Source organism: Syngnathus acus, chromosome 16 (assembly GCF_901709675.1).
Source record: "Syngnathus acus chromosome 16, fSynAcu1.2, whole genome shotgun sequence".
NCBI lineage: Eukaryota > Metazoa > Chordata > Actinopteri > Syngnathiformes > Syngnathidae > Syngnathus > Syngnathus acus.
Window position 1 is genome coordinate 1,304,106 of NC_051101.1, and position 18,203 is coordinate 1,322,308.

At 43.8% G+C, this 18,203-nt stretch overlaps 1 protein-coding gene across 6 annotated transcripts; it reads left to right on the forward strand.

Moving 5' to 3' along the window:
- Positions 1-159: 159 nt before the first annotated feature.
- dedd1 (death effector domain-containing 1) lies at positions 160-11,953 on the forward strand. Of its 6 annotated transcripts, none has more exons than XM_037272901.1 (7): positions 194-287; positions 599-657; positions 710-769; positions 1,012-1,489; positions 1,768-1,899; positions 3,604-3,747; positions 10,084-11,953. In XM_037272901.1, the coding sequence occupies exons 1-7, from the start codon at positions 236-238 to the stop codon at positions 10,479-10,481; spliced, it is 1,323 nt and encodes a 440-aa protein (XP_037128796.1). In that variant the 5' UTR covers positions 194-235; the 3' UTR covers positions 10,482-11,953. The 6 variants fall into 6 exon arrangements, with proteins under 6 accessions (XP_037128799.1, XP_037128796.1, XP_037128797.1 ...); XM_037272902.1 differs by having other exon boundaries at positions 195-287; positions 710-751; XM_037272903.1 differs by lacking the exon at positions 710-769 and having other exon boundaries at positions 260-287; positions 599-704.
- Positions 11,954-18,203: the final 6,250 nt, after the last annotated feature.

The window sequence follows — 18,203 nt, forward strand, 5'->3', positions numbered from 1 at the left end:
AGAACAAATAAGAAGCGACGTCCTCATCTTAAGGCACCGATTTGAGATCAGCCTATGAGTCGTTTCCTCTGCTTTAAATGTGACGAGACTGAATAAATCTGACACCAGATCAGATTCAACGTGTACGACACATTTCATGAACCGACTCGGGATCAGCCATCATTGCCGCTTTGAGCGCAGATGACGATTACAAATCTGACACTGAATCAGCGATAAAATGCGACGTCTCTAACCTATGATTGGCCTCTTTTTCGCTGTAAGGAAGTTGGCACGGTGTAAGCAGGGAGGTGAGTATTGCTCCGTTGCTTGTCTAAATATCGTCTTTTCAACGCCCTGACAGTTTAATGTATGTTGCTTCATGGGACAAGAAAGCGTTAATTCTTGACTATAGCCTATTCTTGTAAAGGTACTTTAATTAGCGTGACGTAGCGATCACCATAATTATGCTGCGCTAACTCAAGCTCATGCCGTGTAAGCACAATACAGTTACTGAGGGTTATACTCGATAAATGTCGAGTTATTAGTTATTCAAAGAGTAGTATTAAGTAAGAGTCCGTCATTTAATGACTCGTTGTAATGTTTGTATTTCCCCTCGCAGTGACTCATATTTGTCAACACCCCCGACTGGCGAACGACCAACTCTCCTTCTCACACAGAGGACATACTTTGGAAAGACAAATTTATTGTAATAAAAATAATAAGAGGTAGGCGTTTTAAGTGGCTGTTTCTATCGTTGGAACACAGTTGGCTTGTTAGTGTCGCTAGCTTAGTAAGACACCTGCTTAAAGCGTGATTAAATAAAATCTATCGACCTAAACATCATAAACTCTTCAAATGATCAATTGTCGTATGTAAATATGTCCTTGCTGCACTCGAGTAGACCTTTCTGTCTAAAATTGATTTTTCAAAATGAAATTCAGTGGGTAATGTCTTTATTGTTATTGATGGAATTAAATGGAAAATGAGCTTATCTAACGTCTATATGTATTCCCCTTCATTGTCTCAACGCAGGGTCCGGGTGACTTCACCATGGCCAGCTCCGCGCTGAGGCATTCACTCGACTGGGATGAAACAGAATGTCTCAACTTTTACGGGTTGCTGTCCCTCCACGAGGTCTTCAAAGTTGTCGGCTCTCAGCTGACAGAAACCGACATCGACGTGCTCTCCTTCCTATTGAGTGAAACCTGCGCTTCCGTTCACCCCTTGGACCCCACTGGCTGGACGGTGAAGCCTGACGAAGACGACCCGCTCGGCCCTGGCGAGGCCCCGAGTCCCGAGCTCCTGGCGGCCTGGAAGCGCATGCAGTCGCGGGTCTCCCCGTGGCCTGCGGTGGCTTGCTTCAAGCCCAGGAATGGCCTGGAATTATTGCTGGAACTGGAGAGGCGAGGGTATATGAGCGAAGGCAACCTGGAGCCGCTTCTGCAGCTTCTCAGAGTCCTCACCCGACATGACTTGCTCTATCTTGTGTCCCACAAGAGGAGAAGAACTGGTGAGTCCCCAAGACCAATGGCACCACCTCAAAAAGGGTTAAAAAAGAAAAAAATTAATATTTCAGTGTATTGCTCGTGTTTGTTAAATAAATCCATGCAAAGTGGAATTGTAATTGCAATATTGTGAGGGGGTGGGGGGCGCAATTCCAAGTTTTCAAAATTGTGCAGTCCTACCTTTTCTGTTGTTTTCATTAACCATGAAACTGTTTATTAAATGTGTCAGTCTGTGTTTGCCCCTTTTGATGAATAACCACCACGTATTTTTCTGACCTTCCAGTCTCTCCAGAGAGAACTGACAAGCGATGCAGGGTGGAACCCAGACAGTTGCTGTGCACTTCTGGCCATAGGTCGCCTTCCTACAGACAAGCAGAAATGTCTCTTCCTCCCTCCACACAGCACGTGAGAACAGGTACGACACGCGCCCCCAAAGCTTTAATTAGCGTTACAGGAACCTCGTCGACCTGCTTTTTTCTCAGTTACGTTCATCATCGTAAACTGTTACTACACTACTGCTACGTTCGCAGTTTGTGGCTAAATGAAGAGCAACGATGCCGATATCTTTTCATTGTGTGCAGCAAAGTCAGGTTTAACGCAGGGGGGTGGAGTTGTAGAACTTTAAGAGAGCTTTGCGCAACAGTCAGATTTCAATAAATCAAAGTGGACCAAACAGCATCGTACGGAGGATGATTAGGGCCGGTGAAGAAAAAAAGAAGGAGGGTGACAGGATTCTGACTTATTTTTCTCAGAATTCTGAGAATAAAGTCAGAATTCTGACACGTTAAAGTGGGAATTCTCACTTTAGAGTAGTGCTTCTCAATCATTTTCTGTGATGCCCCCCTCGGGAGAAGAAAACATTTCGCGCCCCCCCCATGCTTGTACCCTTATTAACATTAAAGGAAACAAAAAATAAATTAACTTACAATCAACTTACAATAAAGAATAACTTTATTAAAAACATTGTTTATTAGTCTGTAACAGAACAGATTCAATGTGCATCACTTTGCCTGGAATTAAAAAATAAATTATTTAAACTATAAACATTCTTGACCAACTGCCATTTTATACTGAAAAAAATAAAATAATAAACATACATAATATTAAATTAAATAACAGCAATAAATAATATTCAATTCAAAGTAATCAGCAACATTAACTCAGGAGCACAATATATAAATCATTTTAACCTACAAAACAAATAATAAAACAAATTTTGCTGTTTTTTTTTAATCAAAATTAGGCAGCATGATGGAGACCATATCCACGGCTGCAGGTAGTATCAGCGCTTCTGCAATGGTGTGGGTTTTTATGCACTGAGCAATTTAGTTCGCTGCTTTATATGATGCTTACAGTACTTGCTGATTGACTGAAGTATTGTTGGCAATATTCAGCCCGTTTTCGCTGAAAAACCTCAAGCATCTTATCAGCGTGATTGGGGTGCAATGACTTCATAAGTGCCGCCTTCATTTATTTGGCTTCGTACTGTCCGCTGCCAACATTGTAAGGCACAGTAAACACACTGGTCTTTCCTCGTCTTCCATCGTAGTCACACTGAAGCCGAGCGCTACGTACGCTTCGTCATATTTCCTTGTCTTAGATTTCGTGTGACTCTCAATTCTCTTATCTCCGTCTCTCTCCGCCGTTCTTTTCAGCCCTGTTAAATATTTTTCCATGGTGTCCCACTGCACTTTTTATCGCCTCCTCTGTGCTGTGTATGCGTATGTTCCGTGCACTCTATACTGTAGAGCGAATACTCCTTGCGCACACTCTTCCAGTGATACCGCCACTCCCACCTACTGCAGTGGATGTCTAATTACCCTTTAATCTAGTACAACCACAAGAAAAGCATGTTCCCTGGTGTCATACGCGCCCCCCCTTGGCAACGCACCGTGCCCCCCCAGGTGGGCGCGCCCCACTATTTGAGAAGGACTGCTTTAGAGAGAGAATTCTGAAAATAGTCAGAATTCTCACTTTGAAGTGAGAAAAAAACTCAGAACCCTGTCGCCCCCTCTTTTTTTTTTTTTCTTCTTTACAGCCCTAATCTTCTTCCGTAGCATCGAAATGCAACTTGCTAGTTAAATCCAGGGGCTAACTCATTTTGCACGTTCCGTGGTAGATTCTGACCCCATGGCGAGTGGAGCCTCCGTGCCGAGGCAGAGAAGAAGAAAGAGAGGGCACGGCTGGAGTGCCAAGCCCAAGAAGACCGGCAGGCCGTGCCAGCGACTGCCACTGCCGCCGCCGCCTCAAAAAGCGTCATGCGGTAAGAGCCGCATGCTCCATCTCTAATAGTCGATTGTCATTATTTTGCTCCAATCTCGCACATTTGCTTTGAAACTTTTTTTTTGCCTTCTCCATGGCGCGCCCCTAAACTGTGCTTTGCTGTGGCCGTGATGAAGTACATCAAACGTTTGCGCTCTAAGACCTTGTATTTGAAAGGGCGCACTTGTACGTCAGGAAGCCGATCCGCAATTGTGAGTGCTTTCAAACGCTTTATGTTTGGCCTCGCCGCCGTCCAAAGCACGCTCAAGGTCGGACGCACGCCATGATTCAAACGCATCCCTCATTTGAATGTTGTGGTGGCGTGCAATTCAAGGCAAGTTGAAACTTGAATGTCATGTTCGCTTAGCTTGTCGTTGAGTCCCATTGCTCATCTGTTCTGCATGGGACAAATCGTGTCGGGATTGGGGACGGCCAGACTAATTTGTCTTTTAAGAATATTCAGGAGTTCAGAACATTCACTGTGTCGTATAGAAAAGCAAACGCCCATCCCTAGTTTGGCTCCGTCTCCCTGCATTTCATTTCCCACTCCTTTGCTTTTCCACCGCGTTGGGGCCGCCTCTCAACTCTGAAGCGCTAGTCGCATCCTTTTTGTTTCTTTTGGAAAGGCTTGGGATGGAGTCCTACCCCAACAAGTGGCCAACGTCAACATCTGTCGTCCACCCAATAACGGGAGTACGAGCAAACAAGGGCCGGCGCGATCAGCGCAGAACTTGTTTGAGCCTCTCGGCAACTCCCCGTACCGCTGTAGATGTTTTCAATTAAGTCAGAGCAGAAATCCATGACACCGAAATGCAACTTCAAACTTTGATTTTCATCCTCTTCGTTTGCACACACGCGGCCGCAAAAAGAAAAGTAAAGAAGCAACATTGTGTTGTGCAAAGCTGCTCTATTGCCACAATTGAACTTGCCGCTCACCTCGCAGACTCGAAACAATGGTCACCGTTTCCCGCCTCGATTGATGACAGAAGCCGGATGAGTTTTTTTTCCCAGGGCGCGAGTGATGTGACTGTGAACATGTTTTTGCTGCTGTCCTGACTGCGCATTTGATTCCAGCAGGTTGACTCATGATTGTGCCTCAATAGGATGACGGACTCAGGCAGGCAGACTGAAGAGCAAAACAAAAACAAAAAAGCACAACAGTCTGGGCCCATGCCTGAAAGGTAAAAGAGGTGCAACTCAAGCGGTGGGTGTCCGTGTACCCCGAAATGCTGTCGCTGCTCACTGCCCAACCCGGCCGTCTCTCTTGCTTTGCAACACATTCTCCAAGTAATTGTGAAAAGCCAAGCAAACGTAATTCCATTCGTCGAGTAGGTTTTTCCTTTGAAACCGACGCTAGCGGATCAAGACTATTTTGAGATTTGAAATGTAGAAATACAGGACTGTCTCAGAAAATTAGAATATTGTGATAAAGTTCTTTATTTTCTGTAATGCAATTAAAAAAACAAAAATGTCATACATTCTGGATTAATTACAAATCAACTGAAATATTGCAAGCCTTTTATTATTTTAATATTACTGATTATGGCATACAGCTTAAGAAAACTCAAATATCCTATCTCCAAATATTAGAATATTTCCTCAGACCAAGTAAAAAAAAGATTTCAAACAGCAAAACAAAATCAAACATTTGAAAATGTCCATTTATGCACTCAGTACTTGGTTGGGAATCCTTTTGCACGGATTACTGCAACCAATGCGGCGTGGCATGGAGGCAATCAGCCTGTGGCATTGCTGAGGTGTTATGGATGCCCAGGATGCTTCAATAGCGGCCTTTAGCTCATTTGCATTGTTGGGTCTGGTGTCTTTCAGCTTCTTCTTCACAATACCCCACAAATTCTCTAATGGGGTTCAGGCCAGGGGGATTGGCAGGCCAAATGAGGACAGTAATGCCATAGTCAGTACACCATTTACTGGTGGTTTTGGCACTGTGGGCAGGTACCAGATCATGCTGGAAAATGAAATCATCATCTCCATAGAGCTTTTCAGCAGACGGAAGCATGTAGTGCTCTAAAATCTGCATTTACTCTGGACTTGATGAAACACAGTGGACCAACACCAGCAGCTGACATGGCTCCCGAAACCATCGCTGACTGTGGGGACTTCACACTGGATTTCAAGCAACTTGGATTTTGCTCCTGTCCAGCCTTTCTCCAGACTCTGGCGCCTTGACTTCCAAATGAAATTCAAAACTTGCTTTCGTCTGAAAAGAGGACTTTGGACCACTCTGCAACTGTCTAGTGCTTCTTTTCCATAGCCCAAGTCAGACGCTTCAGAAGTGGCTTGACTATGGGAATACGGCATTGTAGCCCATTTCCCGGACACGTCTGTGAACAGTGGCATTTGATACCTGGACTCCAGCTTCAGTCTTTGAAGTTCCCCCAAATTCTGGAAGCGACTCTTCTTCACAAGGCTGCGGTCATCTCTCTTGGGTGTGCAGCGTTTCCTGCCACATTTCCCCCTTCCAACAGACTTTTTGTGGATGTGCTTTGAAACTGCACTCTGTGAACAGCTTGCTCTTTTTGTGTCTTACCCTCCTGATGGAGAGTGTCAATGATGGTCCTCTGGACAGCAGTCAGATCAGCAGTCTTCCCCATCCTTGTCATTTACTTTACTGAACCAAGCTGAGTGTTTTTCAAGGCTCAGGAAACCCTTGCAGGTGTTTCGAGTTTATTAGACGATTCAAGTGATTAGTTGGATACCCTACTAGTATACTTTTTCATGATATTCTAATATTTTGAGATAGGATATTTGAGTTTTCTTAAGCTGTATGCAATATTAAAATAATAAAAGGCTTGCAATATTTCAGTTGATTTGCAATGGATCCAGAATGTATGACATTTTTGTTTTTTTAATTGCATGACAAAAAATAAAGAACTTTATCGCAATATTCTAATTTTCTGAGACAGTCCTGTATATCATCAGGTATTTGTTGGAAATAGTTCGCGGAAATACGAGACAATCCAACAACTCGATATTTGAAGGTTTCCGTGCTGCTGTTTTGGTCGGCAACTGCGTTCAAAGGGGCTTGACTTTTGAATGGCCAATTAAAGTGGGAATTGTAAATTGGACGTGCCACACAAATGTTGTTAACCTTTGTGCCATTTTCGCGTCATGTCTTGACGCAGAAAGTCTCTGTCCAGAATTCCCCACGCCAGTTGTTTGTGTTTGCCACGCTAAATTGTGCTCAAATGGACTTGATGTGACAGCGACAGACGGTAAAAGTTTGGTTTGGGTAACCTCAAGCAAAGTCGCGTTTAATGTCAGCCGCCCCGAAGTTCCACCCTCGGCGGCGACTGCTTGGGTTTGTTATGCTAGTGAAGCGGCCGGTCAGCACATGTTCAACCCACTTGTCTCTCTCTTTCTCTCCTTTCTGTCTTTGCAGTTGTAAACAGACCGACAAAAGCGTGCCGTCACGCACGATCAGAGGGAGAACTTGTAATGCGCAAAAGTGTGCGAAGCGCAGCGCAGGGAGTTCTTTGCTTTTTGCCTCACGGCTCTCTTGTTTGTTCGCCGAGCAAAAATGAGGAGCGATTAAGTTGACGGTGCCGGGCCAAGCAACTCCTTGTAAACGAATACTTCAACTTTGTTGTTGTTGTTTTTTCCACGGTCAAGCTCTGGACAAAGTCAAATGTTTATTTTTGTATTCTAATTGCGATGGGTGCACTCTTCTTGTCCTAACAACATTTCACACAGGTCTTGACGCCTTTCCTAAAAGCGCTGCTCACGTCCTTCTGTACGGTAAAGCACTTTCTTCTCTCCATTTGACCTGTGACCCTTCATGTTGTATAATTTTAGATCTTCAGGGTAGCATTTGTTTAGCTTTTCTTGCTACTCATGCAAGAAGCAAATCCAATGCGAATCATCATCGAATGGATCCTGATAGCGATAGAATTTGCGTCAGACGTTTGATTGACCGTCTTGCACTCGTTCCGATGGATTCACTGTGAGCGCGCCAAATTGTTTTTCCATCGGTGTAATTACAGCCCTCGTTAAAGCGCTTTGCTCTTTTGCACAAATGTTAAGCGATGCGAGAATCGATGCCCGAATTTGACATTTGCCTTTCAGATGATGGCATTTTGCAAACGTTGCCCCTCTGGAGCCTCGCGCGGGCCCACGCAGATGAGGGGAGCTCCTTGTTGACTTGAACACTCATTAGCGGCAGAATGATTAACCAGACTCCATGATGGCGTTCCAACTCTTCAAACGGACCTTTGTCCTCCATTTGAACGTTCAGCCATTCATTGATTGTCAAACAAACTATTTTTAGAATCGTACATTGTTTAGAGGCAACTCAAGTCAGGATTGTCAAACGAACTAAATCATACATTGTTCAAAGGCAAGTCAAGTCAGAACTGCAGCACCGCTGGTCTAAACCTGTTATTCCAAAATCTAATTGCATTTGTGGAAGTTGAATAAGGCAGACAAAATGGCCATTTTTCAAATCCATCTCAGGCAGCCATTTTGTCACTCGCCGTCGAGCAAAAATGACATTGCGGTGACGACCAATGGTGGCTCAGCTTGCGAATCTGAAAACGGGTGAGCCGCGTTTGGCAGCCTCGAGATGTCTTTTTCAATCGACAGCTAGTGGCAGTAGAACACAAAATGCCCCCCCCCCCCCCCCCCCCCCCCGAGATGGAGAAACGGGCCTGTTTGCTTAATTTCTGTTGCGCAAACGCAAGATTAATCTGAAAACAGTGTTTAGAAATCTATTTGTGAAAAAATTTGTTTCCGCTTCTCACCAATTGATATTGTCAGACATCGTGAAAGCAGATTAATTGTCCTTCATTAATTCAGTAAAGAGATTTGCGTCTGCTTTGCTTTGGAAAACAAGGCTCAACAGTTTTTGCTGCTGTTTCTGACACGTTACGGACCGAATCCTTACCTGAAACTTAATCAATTGACGCGTGTGCATTTTCTGAAATCATGTCTCGTTTCTGAGCGTTTTTTTTTTTTTAAGCCGATTCATCGATTCCTTGACAGACCTCTCGAGTCATTTTTAGTCGCAGCCCTAAATTGTCCTGTTTTTCCCCTATACTAAGTATGGAGGATGTGTTGTTTCTGGTGGAAGAGTTTCCACCAGTGTTGTTCCACACTAAAGCGCGCTTTGGAGGGGGCGAGATGAGTTTCTGTTGCAGCCAAAGTCACCAAGCAGCCGCTTTCCACTGCGCACTTCTGGAATAGTGACACGGGGGGGACGCTCTGTCTGTCGGCGGCGCTCGTGCTCAGTACAGTATGTATCCTCTGATCTTCCTCGCTGCGCTGTTGCATGACCGCCAATCCTCTTCCGAGCAGATTTTACACTTGAGCTGGAACCTAGAAAGAAAGAAAGCAAGACAATTCCTGAGCTGCACGCTGCTAAGTCTACCAGGCGTTTTGCTGAGTGTGCAGCTGGCACCGTGTCCAAGTCAACCGGTTCCGTGGCAGCAGTATTTATTTATCGTTGCCGGTTGGCTAAAACAGCCACTTTGCTCCACCTGACTGCGCCTTTTTTTTTTTTTTCTGGCACTTGGCAACCTTTGTACCGCTTTTAGCAAAAGCTCAATCGAGAATGACCACGTGTACGTTCCGGTCCAGTTGGTGCTCTGCTTACTCGGTTGCAAGCTCCTTATTTTGGAGAAACTGCTCTTGGATTCAGTCACTTTTCTGTGATTTGGTGCTGCTGTGTGATTGATCAATGAAGGCTTCAGTTTTCCCCACCGCGTGCGATCGAGCCAAACTTGGCTCTGCTCTCCATGTTGACGCAAATCCACTTTCAAAACCAGGGAAAATTTCTCGCAGACTGCCTTGGTTCCGTACGTAAGGCTCTACCGGTCACTCACTGGTACAGCAGATTGGTCGTCGTTGTGTCGTAAGACAATGTTTTTTGTTTTGTTTTTTTGGGTTTCTTTTGAACGGTCATAAAGTAAAAGTGAAAGAAAACCATTTGAAAGAAACCACAAAAGCTTTTGCATGAAATTATTTGACTCAGACTACAGCAAAGAACATTTTTGCTAAACTTCTAAGTTACTTTAAAGATAAAATATAATTTTTTATTTTCAAAATGTATTGACTATCTTAGTTAATTTTAGCCAAATTTAATAATTTTGCTGTGGATTGACGCAGCGCATTGGATACAGCATGTTTTCTCGACGCTTGTGCAAAGATTTGTGTAAAGCTGAGCAGAGCCAAGCCGGTACTGTGCCGTGCAAAATGGCAGCCTACGTTGCCAGTATGATGTGTCTGATTCCTGTGCCTGTTTCTCTTCCCCCTTGTTTCCATTGCCTTCCTTCCACACCACCGGATTTGTCCTCCCTCACCATGACCACGCTCCACTCAGACATCCGCCTGAGGGTGCGGGCCGAGTACCTGGAGCACGAGGCAGCGCTGCGCAATGGCGTGTCTTCGGACAAGCGGCAACCTCTGGAGCGCCAGTTCGAGCTGTTCCGGCAGGCTGACTCGCTGCTACGCGCCCGCGACCTGGGCGCCGTTGTGTGCGACATCAAGTTCACCGACCTTGACAACCTGGAAGCCTTCTGGGTGGACTACCTAAGCGGGGCGCTGCTGGAGGCCCTCAAGGGGGTCTTCATCACCGACTCGCTGAGGGAGGCGGCGGGCTCCGAGGGCGTGCGGCTGCTCATCAGCGTAGACCAGGATGACTACGAGGAAGGCCGCCGGCTACTGAGGGACGGCGAGGCGCCACCGGTGGTGGACAAAGACGATCGCCGAGGGATGTAGGTGGACTTTTTATTATACCACATTAACGTGCATAAAGATGGCAGGCTTTTGCTTTCGTGTGATACCTCTAGCAGCTGCTAGATGGCAGCAAGCGCCACTGACAGTAAGCCTTGAACCTTGTTTTTTGAGTTGAGACCACAAATGCTTTTGATTTGCATTTGAATTCACATCCAGGTGCTACTGTGTAGGACAGCAGAAAGCGAAAAGTTAGGACGAGGCAGAGCGGAACCAACAAAGGGACACTGGTAAGCCCTGCTTAACCCGAGTCGCAATGGAATCAAGGCCAGTTGAGCGTTCACAAAAGGGATCCATTCAAAATGCTTAACGAGGGGGAAACCTGCAGCAGCAAGTTTTTTATTATTTTGAGGTGTGTGACAAAACTTTGGAGACTGCTGCAAAATTTGTTCTTTCAAAATTGAATCAGTTTGCAAAATATACTTTGAGCCCTAAACTATGAGAACTACAGGCTCCATTTTCTGCTGCCCAGTTTCTTCTTGGATGAAGATGTCACAGTTCTAAAGTGGAACTCTGGCCAGTACAGTGTTAACACCCACCTTATTATTCCTGTTGCCCACAGTCTCCCTGTGGGTAAAGTTTGTCTTACGGTAATTTTTGGGGACTGGGAAACCAAGATGAGTTGAAAGAGTTTTTTTGTTTTGCTTCAGAATCTCACCCTTAGTTTATCATACACAATCTCTTCTTTGCTGCGGTGCTCGAGTTTGAATGCTGGCCACATTTTCCGCACGGATACAATTTTGTCACCTTGCTGTAATATTTTTTAAGTGGAAAAGCCAGACAAGAAAAACTCATCTTTGCGTCTTAACTTTGGTGACAGCAAAACGCGTCCTCTTAAGATAAGATAGGGGAATCCCGGATTGTCCTAAGAAGATAACCCCGCAACTTGCGATGGCTGTGGTCAGTGGTCAGCAGATGACATGGTCGATTAGCTTCCGGCTTCGGCCGACAAGTCATCGCAGCAGCCCGGATGATAATTTCAGATGTGTGTGCGCGCGCATGAGAGCTTCCAGTGCTCGGCAAGTCAAACGGGTACAAGACACGACAGTGTGTCGCTCGATATGAGTGATGTCGGGGAGATCAAAATCCAAAGAGCGCACATCTGAGCCACGATCATCCCCGCGAGAGTGTCTTTGACAGAACGCTGTCTGGTCACCCTGCTGGAACTAATGCTGGGACTTCACTCGAAGGCCCCGATCAATAACGCTTTCGTACGGAAACCACTAGAACGACAAGACCAGCCTGGGCTAAAGGGCTGGACTCTGTAGGCCCAGACAAAAGGTTGTTTGTTTCTTTGTTTTTTTGTCAATGTAATTATGCTTTAAAAAAAAAAAAAGATTTCCTGAAGAATTTGTGTTTAAAGAAAATAAGGCTTGTCAACAATTCATGCTGTTGAACAATACTAAAATAATATGAGTGAAGACTAATAAAATTAATAATGGTGTGGTTACCCTTAATCTGTTTTGAGTTTTTTTTTAATTGCTTAAAATATACATATGCAGTGGTGGCCTTGAGATACAAGTTTAGCCATTCGTTTCTCGAGGCACCACCCTACTATACAATATGTAATCTGGTCATAGGGACTGAGTCCTGCCACGCATAGCAAAAGTCTGCCAGTAATTGACCCCCAATCGTGATTTTAATTGTTTAAAGTGAAGATAGATGCATGTGGAACTTGGTTACTTCCCGGGCTTACCTCTCGGTCCAAATGTATCACTTCAGCATATTTCCTGGATACCATTGGTGAGCACAAAAAAGCGCAAACAGGTTTATTTGTGACTATAGGGCAGTGCTTCTCAATTATTTTCTGTGATGCCCCCCTAGGGAGAAGAAAACATTTCGCGCCCCTCCATGTTGTTAACATTAAAGAAAACAAAAAATAAATAAAAAGAAAGATCAATTTACACTAAAGAACAACTTTATTAATAACATTGTTTTTTTTAGTCTGTAACAGAACAGATTCAAAGTGCATCACTTTTCCTTAAAATAGAAAATAAATTATAATTACCGTATTTTCCGCACCATAAGGCGCACTGGATTATAAAGCGCACCCTCATTGAATTTTTTATTTGAGAAATTATTTCATATATAGGGCGCACCGGATTAAAAGGCGCATAAAATAGAAGCTATACTGCAACAAACTGAGGTTGACTAGGGTTGCGGTATGCATCCACTAGCCAATAACCAATGAGCCCTTTGTAAACAATCGCGTTTCTCAAACGATCTCCTATAAAATGATCGGAACTGACTAAAGTTTGATCTAACACATTGGTACTGCTTACTTATGTTTTCCTTCCATATCGATCCGTAAATTTACTCGAAACATTAATGGAGCAGCCTATTTTGAAATGAAATAGCCTCGTGCGTATAGCAGCTATCATTCTAGCATTAGCCACCCGCAAACTCCCATGAGCCTCAGCTCGCAAACTCCCATGAGCCTCAGCTCACAGACTCCCATGAGCCTCAGCAAAGTGTCGTGGCAGCCCCCTGTAAACAATCGCCGTTTCTCAAACTATCTCCTATAAAATGATCAGAATTGACTAAAGTTCGATCTAACACATTGGTACTGCTTACTTATGTTTCCCTTCCATATCGATCCGTAAATTTACTCAAAACATTAACGGAGCAGCCTATTTAGAAATGAAATAGCCTCATGCGTATAGCAGCTATCATTATAGCATTAGCCACCCGCAAACTCCCATGAGCCTCAGCTCGCACACTCCCATGAGGCTCAGCAAAGTGTCGTGGCAGCCCCCTGTAAACAATCACGTTTCTCAAACGAACCGACTAAAGACTGATTTAACACATTGGTGCTGCTTATTTATCATTCCGTTTGATATTGATCCGTAAAAGTACTCGAAAACATTAACGGAACAGCCTATTTTGAAATGAAATAGCCTCGCGGGTACAACAGCTATACAGTGACACCCCCTGACCACGGTTAATGTAATGCTGGGAAGCGATGCGACCTTGTAATTTACTAGTCGTACTAAAACGTACTGAAACATTTTGGCAGAGCGCTGTGTACAACCAGTATGGATCAACAAATTTATCCATTGATCCATATATAAGGCGCTCTGCATTATAAGGCGCATTGTGTTTTTTTGAGTAAATTTTACGTTTTTAAGTGTGCCTAATAGTGCGGAAAATACGGTATTCAAACTAGAAACCTTCTTGACCAACTGCCATTTTATGCTGAAAAATATAATAAAATAATAAACATACATATATTAAATTAAATAACAGCAATAATAATATTCAATTCAAAGTAATCAGCAACATTAACTCAGGAGCACAATATATAAAACATTTTAACCTACAAAACAAATGTTAATAAAACAATTTGTGCTGTTTTTTAAATCAAAATGTGGCAGCATGATGGAGACTAGGGATGGGCGGATCGATACCAAAATATCGATATATCGATCCAGGCTGCTCATTTTTGAGTATCGATCTCCCTAGCTAAAATATCGATACTTACAATTATTTAATTATATTTTTCCTCATTTTTTTCTGCTCCAATTTGACGACTTGCACTCATGCTAGCACTACTTTTCCTTCCGCCTGCTGCACCGGCGTGTCCTGCGCTGCTCTGCTCCCGCCCCCTTTTCTCACAAGCCAAGCCCTCCTCCTCCGCCTCCCGTTCCAATCCAAACACAAACAAGCATGGCCACGGCGGCGGCCCAGTCCGAACGTAAGAGAAGTCTGGTTTGGAGGTATTATATTTTAGTTAATAACAACGAGGCAAGATGTGAAATATGTCACAAAACGATTAAATATTGTGGCAACACCACAAACTTAACAAAACATTTAAGTAAAATTCACCCCACGGTTCATGAAGAGCTGCAGTTGAAACGTGCCGCAGACACTAAGGCAGCGACGGAAAACCCTGCAGCCACACCGAGGCTAAGCTACCAAAGTACCTTAGAAGCAGCGTTTCAGAAAGGCAAGACATATCCAGGTATCAGGTGCTAACCAAAAATCGTAAGCATTTGTGGTTGATGTGCTATTTGAAGCAATAATTACTGCGCTTTAGTCAGTCATTTATAAATAAAGTTTTCCCCTTTTCAATTTGTGGTCAAACGCCATACGTTTTATTTGTAACTCCACTTCCTATAAACAACACTAAAGTATTACAATATTAAATGTAAGTATCCAGTGGCTTTACAAATTGATAGTTTTGCTGCTCATGACGATTAAGCCCTGCATCTCTGTTGGTACCATGTCTCTTTTTACAATATACTAAAAGACAAAACTTTTTCCCAACAACAGAGAGAGAGAGAAAAAAGTAAAGAATAGCTCCTTTTAATTAAAGTTATACTATTAATATGCATCTTCCATTAATGTTTTTCTAAAAAGGTTAATAATTCATGTACATGACGTAATACTTTTTTCTACAAAATTCAATAGATGACTCTCCAAGAGCAAGTATCCTTTGCAGTGAAACACCTGCTGTAGTATACAAATGTGCAGGTCAATAGTCACATGTAAGGCACAAAATATTGATGCAGCATGCCACTGCATTTAAATTGGTTTTTTTGGCGGGAAATTACACTTCCGGTATCGATATCGGATCGATATCGGGTATTTTTGGGCAGGAAATACTTGGTATCGGATCGAATCCAAAATCATTGGTATCGCCCATCCCTAATGGAGACCATATCCACGGCTGCAGCTCTTCTGCAATGGTGTGTTTTTTTCTGCACTGAACAATGTGGTACGCTGCTTTATATGATGCGTACAGTGCTTGCTGATTGACTGAAGTAGCATTCACAAAGTAGGATGATTGTTGGCAATATTCAGCCCGTTTTCGCTGAAAAACCTCAAGCATCTTATCAGCGTGATTGGGGTGCAATGACTTCATAAGTGCCGCCTTCATTTATTTGGCTTCATACTGTCCGCTGCCAACATTGTAAGGCACAGTAAACACACCAGTCTTTCCTCATCTCCCATCGTAGTCACACTGAAGCCGAGCGCTAAAGTACGCTTCGTCATAGTTCCTTGTCTTAGCTTTCGTGTGACTCAATTTTCTTATCTCCGTCTCTCTCCGCCGTTCTTTTCAACCCTGTTCAATATTTTTCCATGGTGTCCCACTGCACTTTTTATCGCCTGCTCTGTGCTGTGTTGTGCATATGTTCCGTGCGCGCTAGCGCGACTACTCCTTGCGCACACTCTTCCAGTGATACCGACACTCCCACCTACTGCAGTGGATGTCTAATTACCCTTTAATCTAGTACAGCCAAAAGAAAAGCATGTTCCCTGGTGTCACACGTGACCCCCTTGGTATCGCGCCGCGCCCCCCTATTTGAGAAGCGCTGCTATAGGGTCAACACTCAAAAGCATGTGTTGTCAATAAGCTATTTCAGTACATAAACTAATCAATAGGTTAATGGGGGTGGAAAGCCTAAAAAGTATCACCTCTATCATACTCAACAATCTTGGGGCTGGAGCACAGAGGTCTGTCAAGACAAAGAAAGTATTAGCACTGCCACTCGAGCCTCTGATTCTTAAGCGACAAGCTGAATGAAAACCAGTAGCGCTAAAGCGCAGGCAGTTGGCTATTTTGGTTTGAAGGTGCCAGAAACACTTCAGGAATGAGAAGGTGAGTTTTAATCAAGTAGACGAATGTGGGTGGTAAAGTGTGACTAATCAACGTGAAACATGAAACTCATAACTTGTCCCCACAATCTTGAGGAGAATGAAAACCAGTCACGTGAAAGCGCAGGCAGTCGGCCATTTTGGTTTGAAGGTGCCAGAAACACTCTTCAGGAAAGAGATTGTGAGTTTTCATCAAGTAGACGAATGTGGCGGTAAAGTGTGACTAATCAACGTGAAACATGAAACTCGTAACTTGTCTCCACAATCTTGAGTAGGATGTTAAGCCCTGAAGAGATTTACATTTGACTGGATGGACGCGGACTACCTCTGAGGTCTGTTCTTTGACTACTGCTTTTTTTTTTTTTATTGCCCCTTCACCTTTTCACCCCTCCTGCACAAAAGCCTGGTTGGTGGCAACAAATGAAGCAAGCTGTTCCTGCAGCGGATTCTGTATCAACCAACTGGGACAAGAACCACTGAACGGTGGGACTGTGAAGACTATTTTGTGATTGCTTTGACAAAGAAAAACTCATTTATCGAATACATGACTAGTGTCTTGCTCTGCCTCTCTGTGATGTCTGCATTTTTGCCTGTTTTACATGCCGCTTCTCTTTCAATTAAGTGATATTGTAAATGTATGTCAATGCGCTTGAAAGTAGCTGAGCCACTCTGGCTGGCTGTATAGCCGCTCGACGAGCCCGGTCAAGGAGCTGGCGCAATTGTCAAATTGTACAGGGAAAAACAGTGCATTACGTGAAACATATACGCACACTTGGCTTCATTGTCCTCAAACACCATCAGAGGTGTTCTGCTGTGTGCAAATGACACGCGGACCCGCGTTCCTCTCACCTCTTTGATTGGATGGAGACGTGGCCATCTCGCGGCGTCTCCCAAATCAGCGCGCTATTGAAGTGTCATCTAAAGCCGATAGACACGACAGGACCCACCGGGACCGGCGTTATTGTTTGTACAGGGTCCGGCAAAATGATCTGGACACATTTGTAGGTATAATAAAATGCAATTAAATTAAAGAAACAAAAAAGTGTATTCTTTATTTTCGAAAAGTACAAATAATGCCATTTTGTTTCGTTTCATGTCATTTTTGTTTCGTTTTCGAATAATGTTGTTTTGGTCTTACCGCTGCCACATTTTCTGGAGTTCTGGCGGTGCGAGGTCGGCCGGTTGATTTTCGTTTCAATGCTGATCCACTGGCTCTGAAGTTAGTAACCCATATGGGTTACTAAATTCAGACGAAACACGAAAACAACAATATAACAAGATCGTGTTTCAAGCAGGTACGGGATCATGTCTACCATGTCAGAAGCGCAAACGAAACGCTCGTTGTGTTGCAGTTACAGATTCGTTCTTGATCAACGTTTCCACAATGAAGGCGCGATGCTCACCGGTCCAATTTATGATAGCAACTGAAACGAAACAAAAGAACATTATTCGAAAACGAAACGAAACAAAACAAAACAGCATCATATATACTTTTCGGGAAAAAAAAAAGGTTTCTTTAGTTTATTTGCATTTTATTAAACCTACAAATGTGTCAGATCATTTTGCCGGACCCTGTATAACCCGCGGGTCGGGTTTGGTGCTTCTCGTCGTTGGCGTCCGTACCGCCGCTGCTGCTTATTGACGCGCTCCATTGAAAAATGTCACCTTGTACGGAGCTAGGTAATTTAGTGGAAGAGCGTGCAGTAGGACAACCTCAAACGACTTCATTATTCCACTTCCCTGAGGATGTTTGTCAAAAACAGATGTTGGTAAGAAAACCGCTTTAGGTTTTGGATGGATTTGGAGATTTGGGGTGCCTTTTTTTAACAATGCAAGATGGCGGATGTTTTTTTTTCCCCCGCAAAAAAACAAACTAACCCTAACCCGTTTTTTGTAGATGCTTAATCGATTCTGTATGAAACATTAAGATATACTGTGGTGGGCAAACAATAACTGTAAAAAAATATATAAAAGAACCAACGATATTTGTTATATGGTGGGCGCCCACTTCCCGCCTCTTCCTTTATATTCTGGTCTCTTTCGTGAGTAATTCCACTTGTCTGCTACAGGGGGCGCCAACAGGGCAACCACCCATATCGGCTACAACGG

What these genes read in the sequence shown, in the direction of transcription:
- dedd1 (XM_037272901.1), top strand. Translation starts at nt 236, where the DNA reads ATGATTGGCCTCTTTTTCGCTGTAAGGAAGTTGGCACGGTGTAAGCAG. An exon ending in AACTCTCCTTCTCACACAGA is followed by an intron (nt 658 to 709) that starts GGACATACTTTG and finishes ATAAGAGGTAGG; the next exon opens with CGTTTTAAGTGGCTGTTTCT. An exon ending in CCACAAGAGGAGAAGAACTG is followed by an intron (nt 1,490 to 1,767) that starts GTGAGTCCCCAA and finishes CTGACCTTCCAG; the next exon opens with TCTCTCCAGAGAGAACTGAC.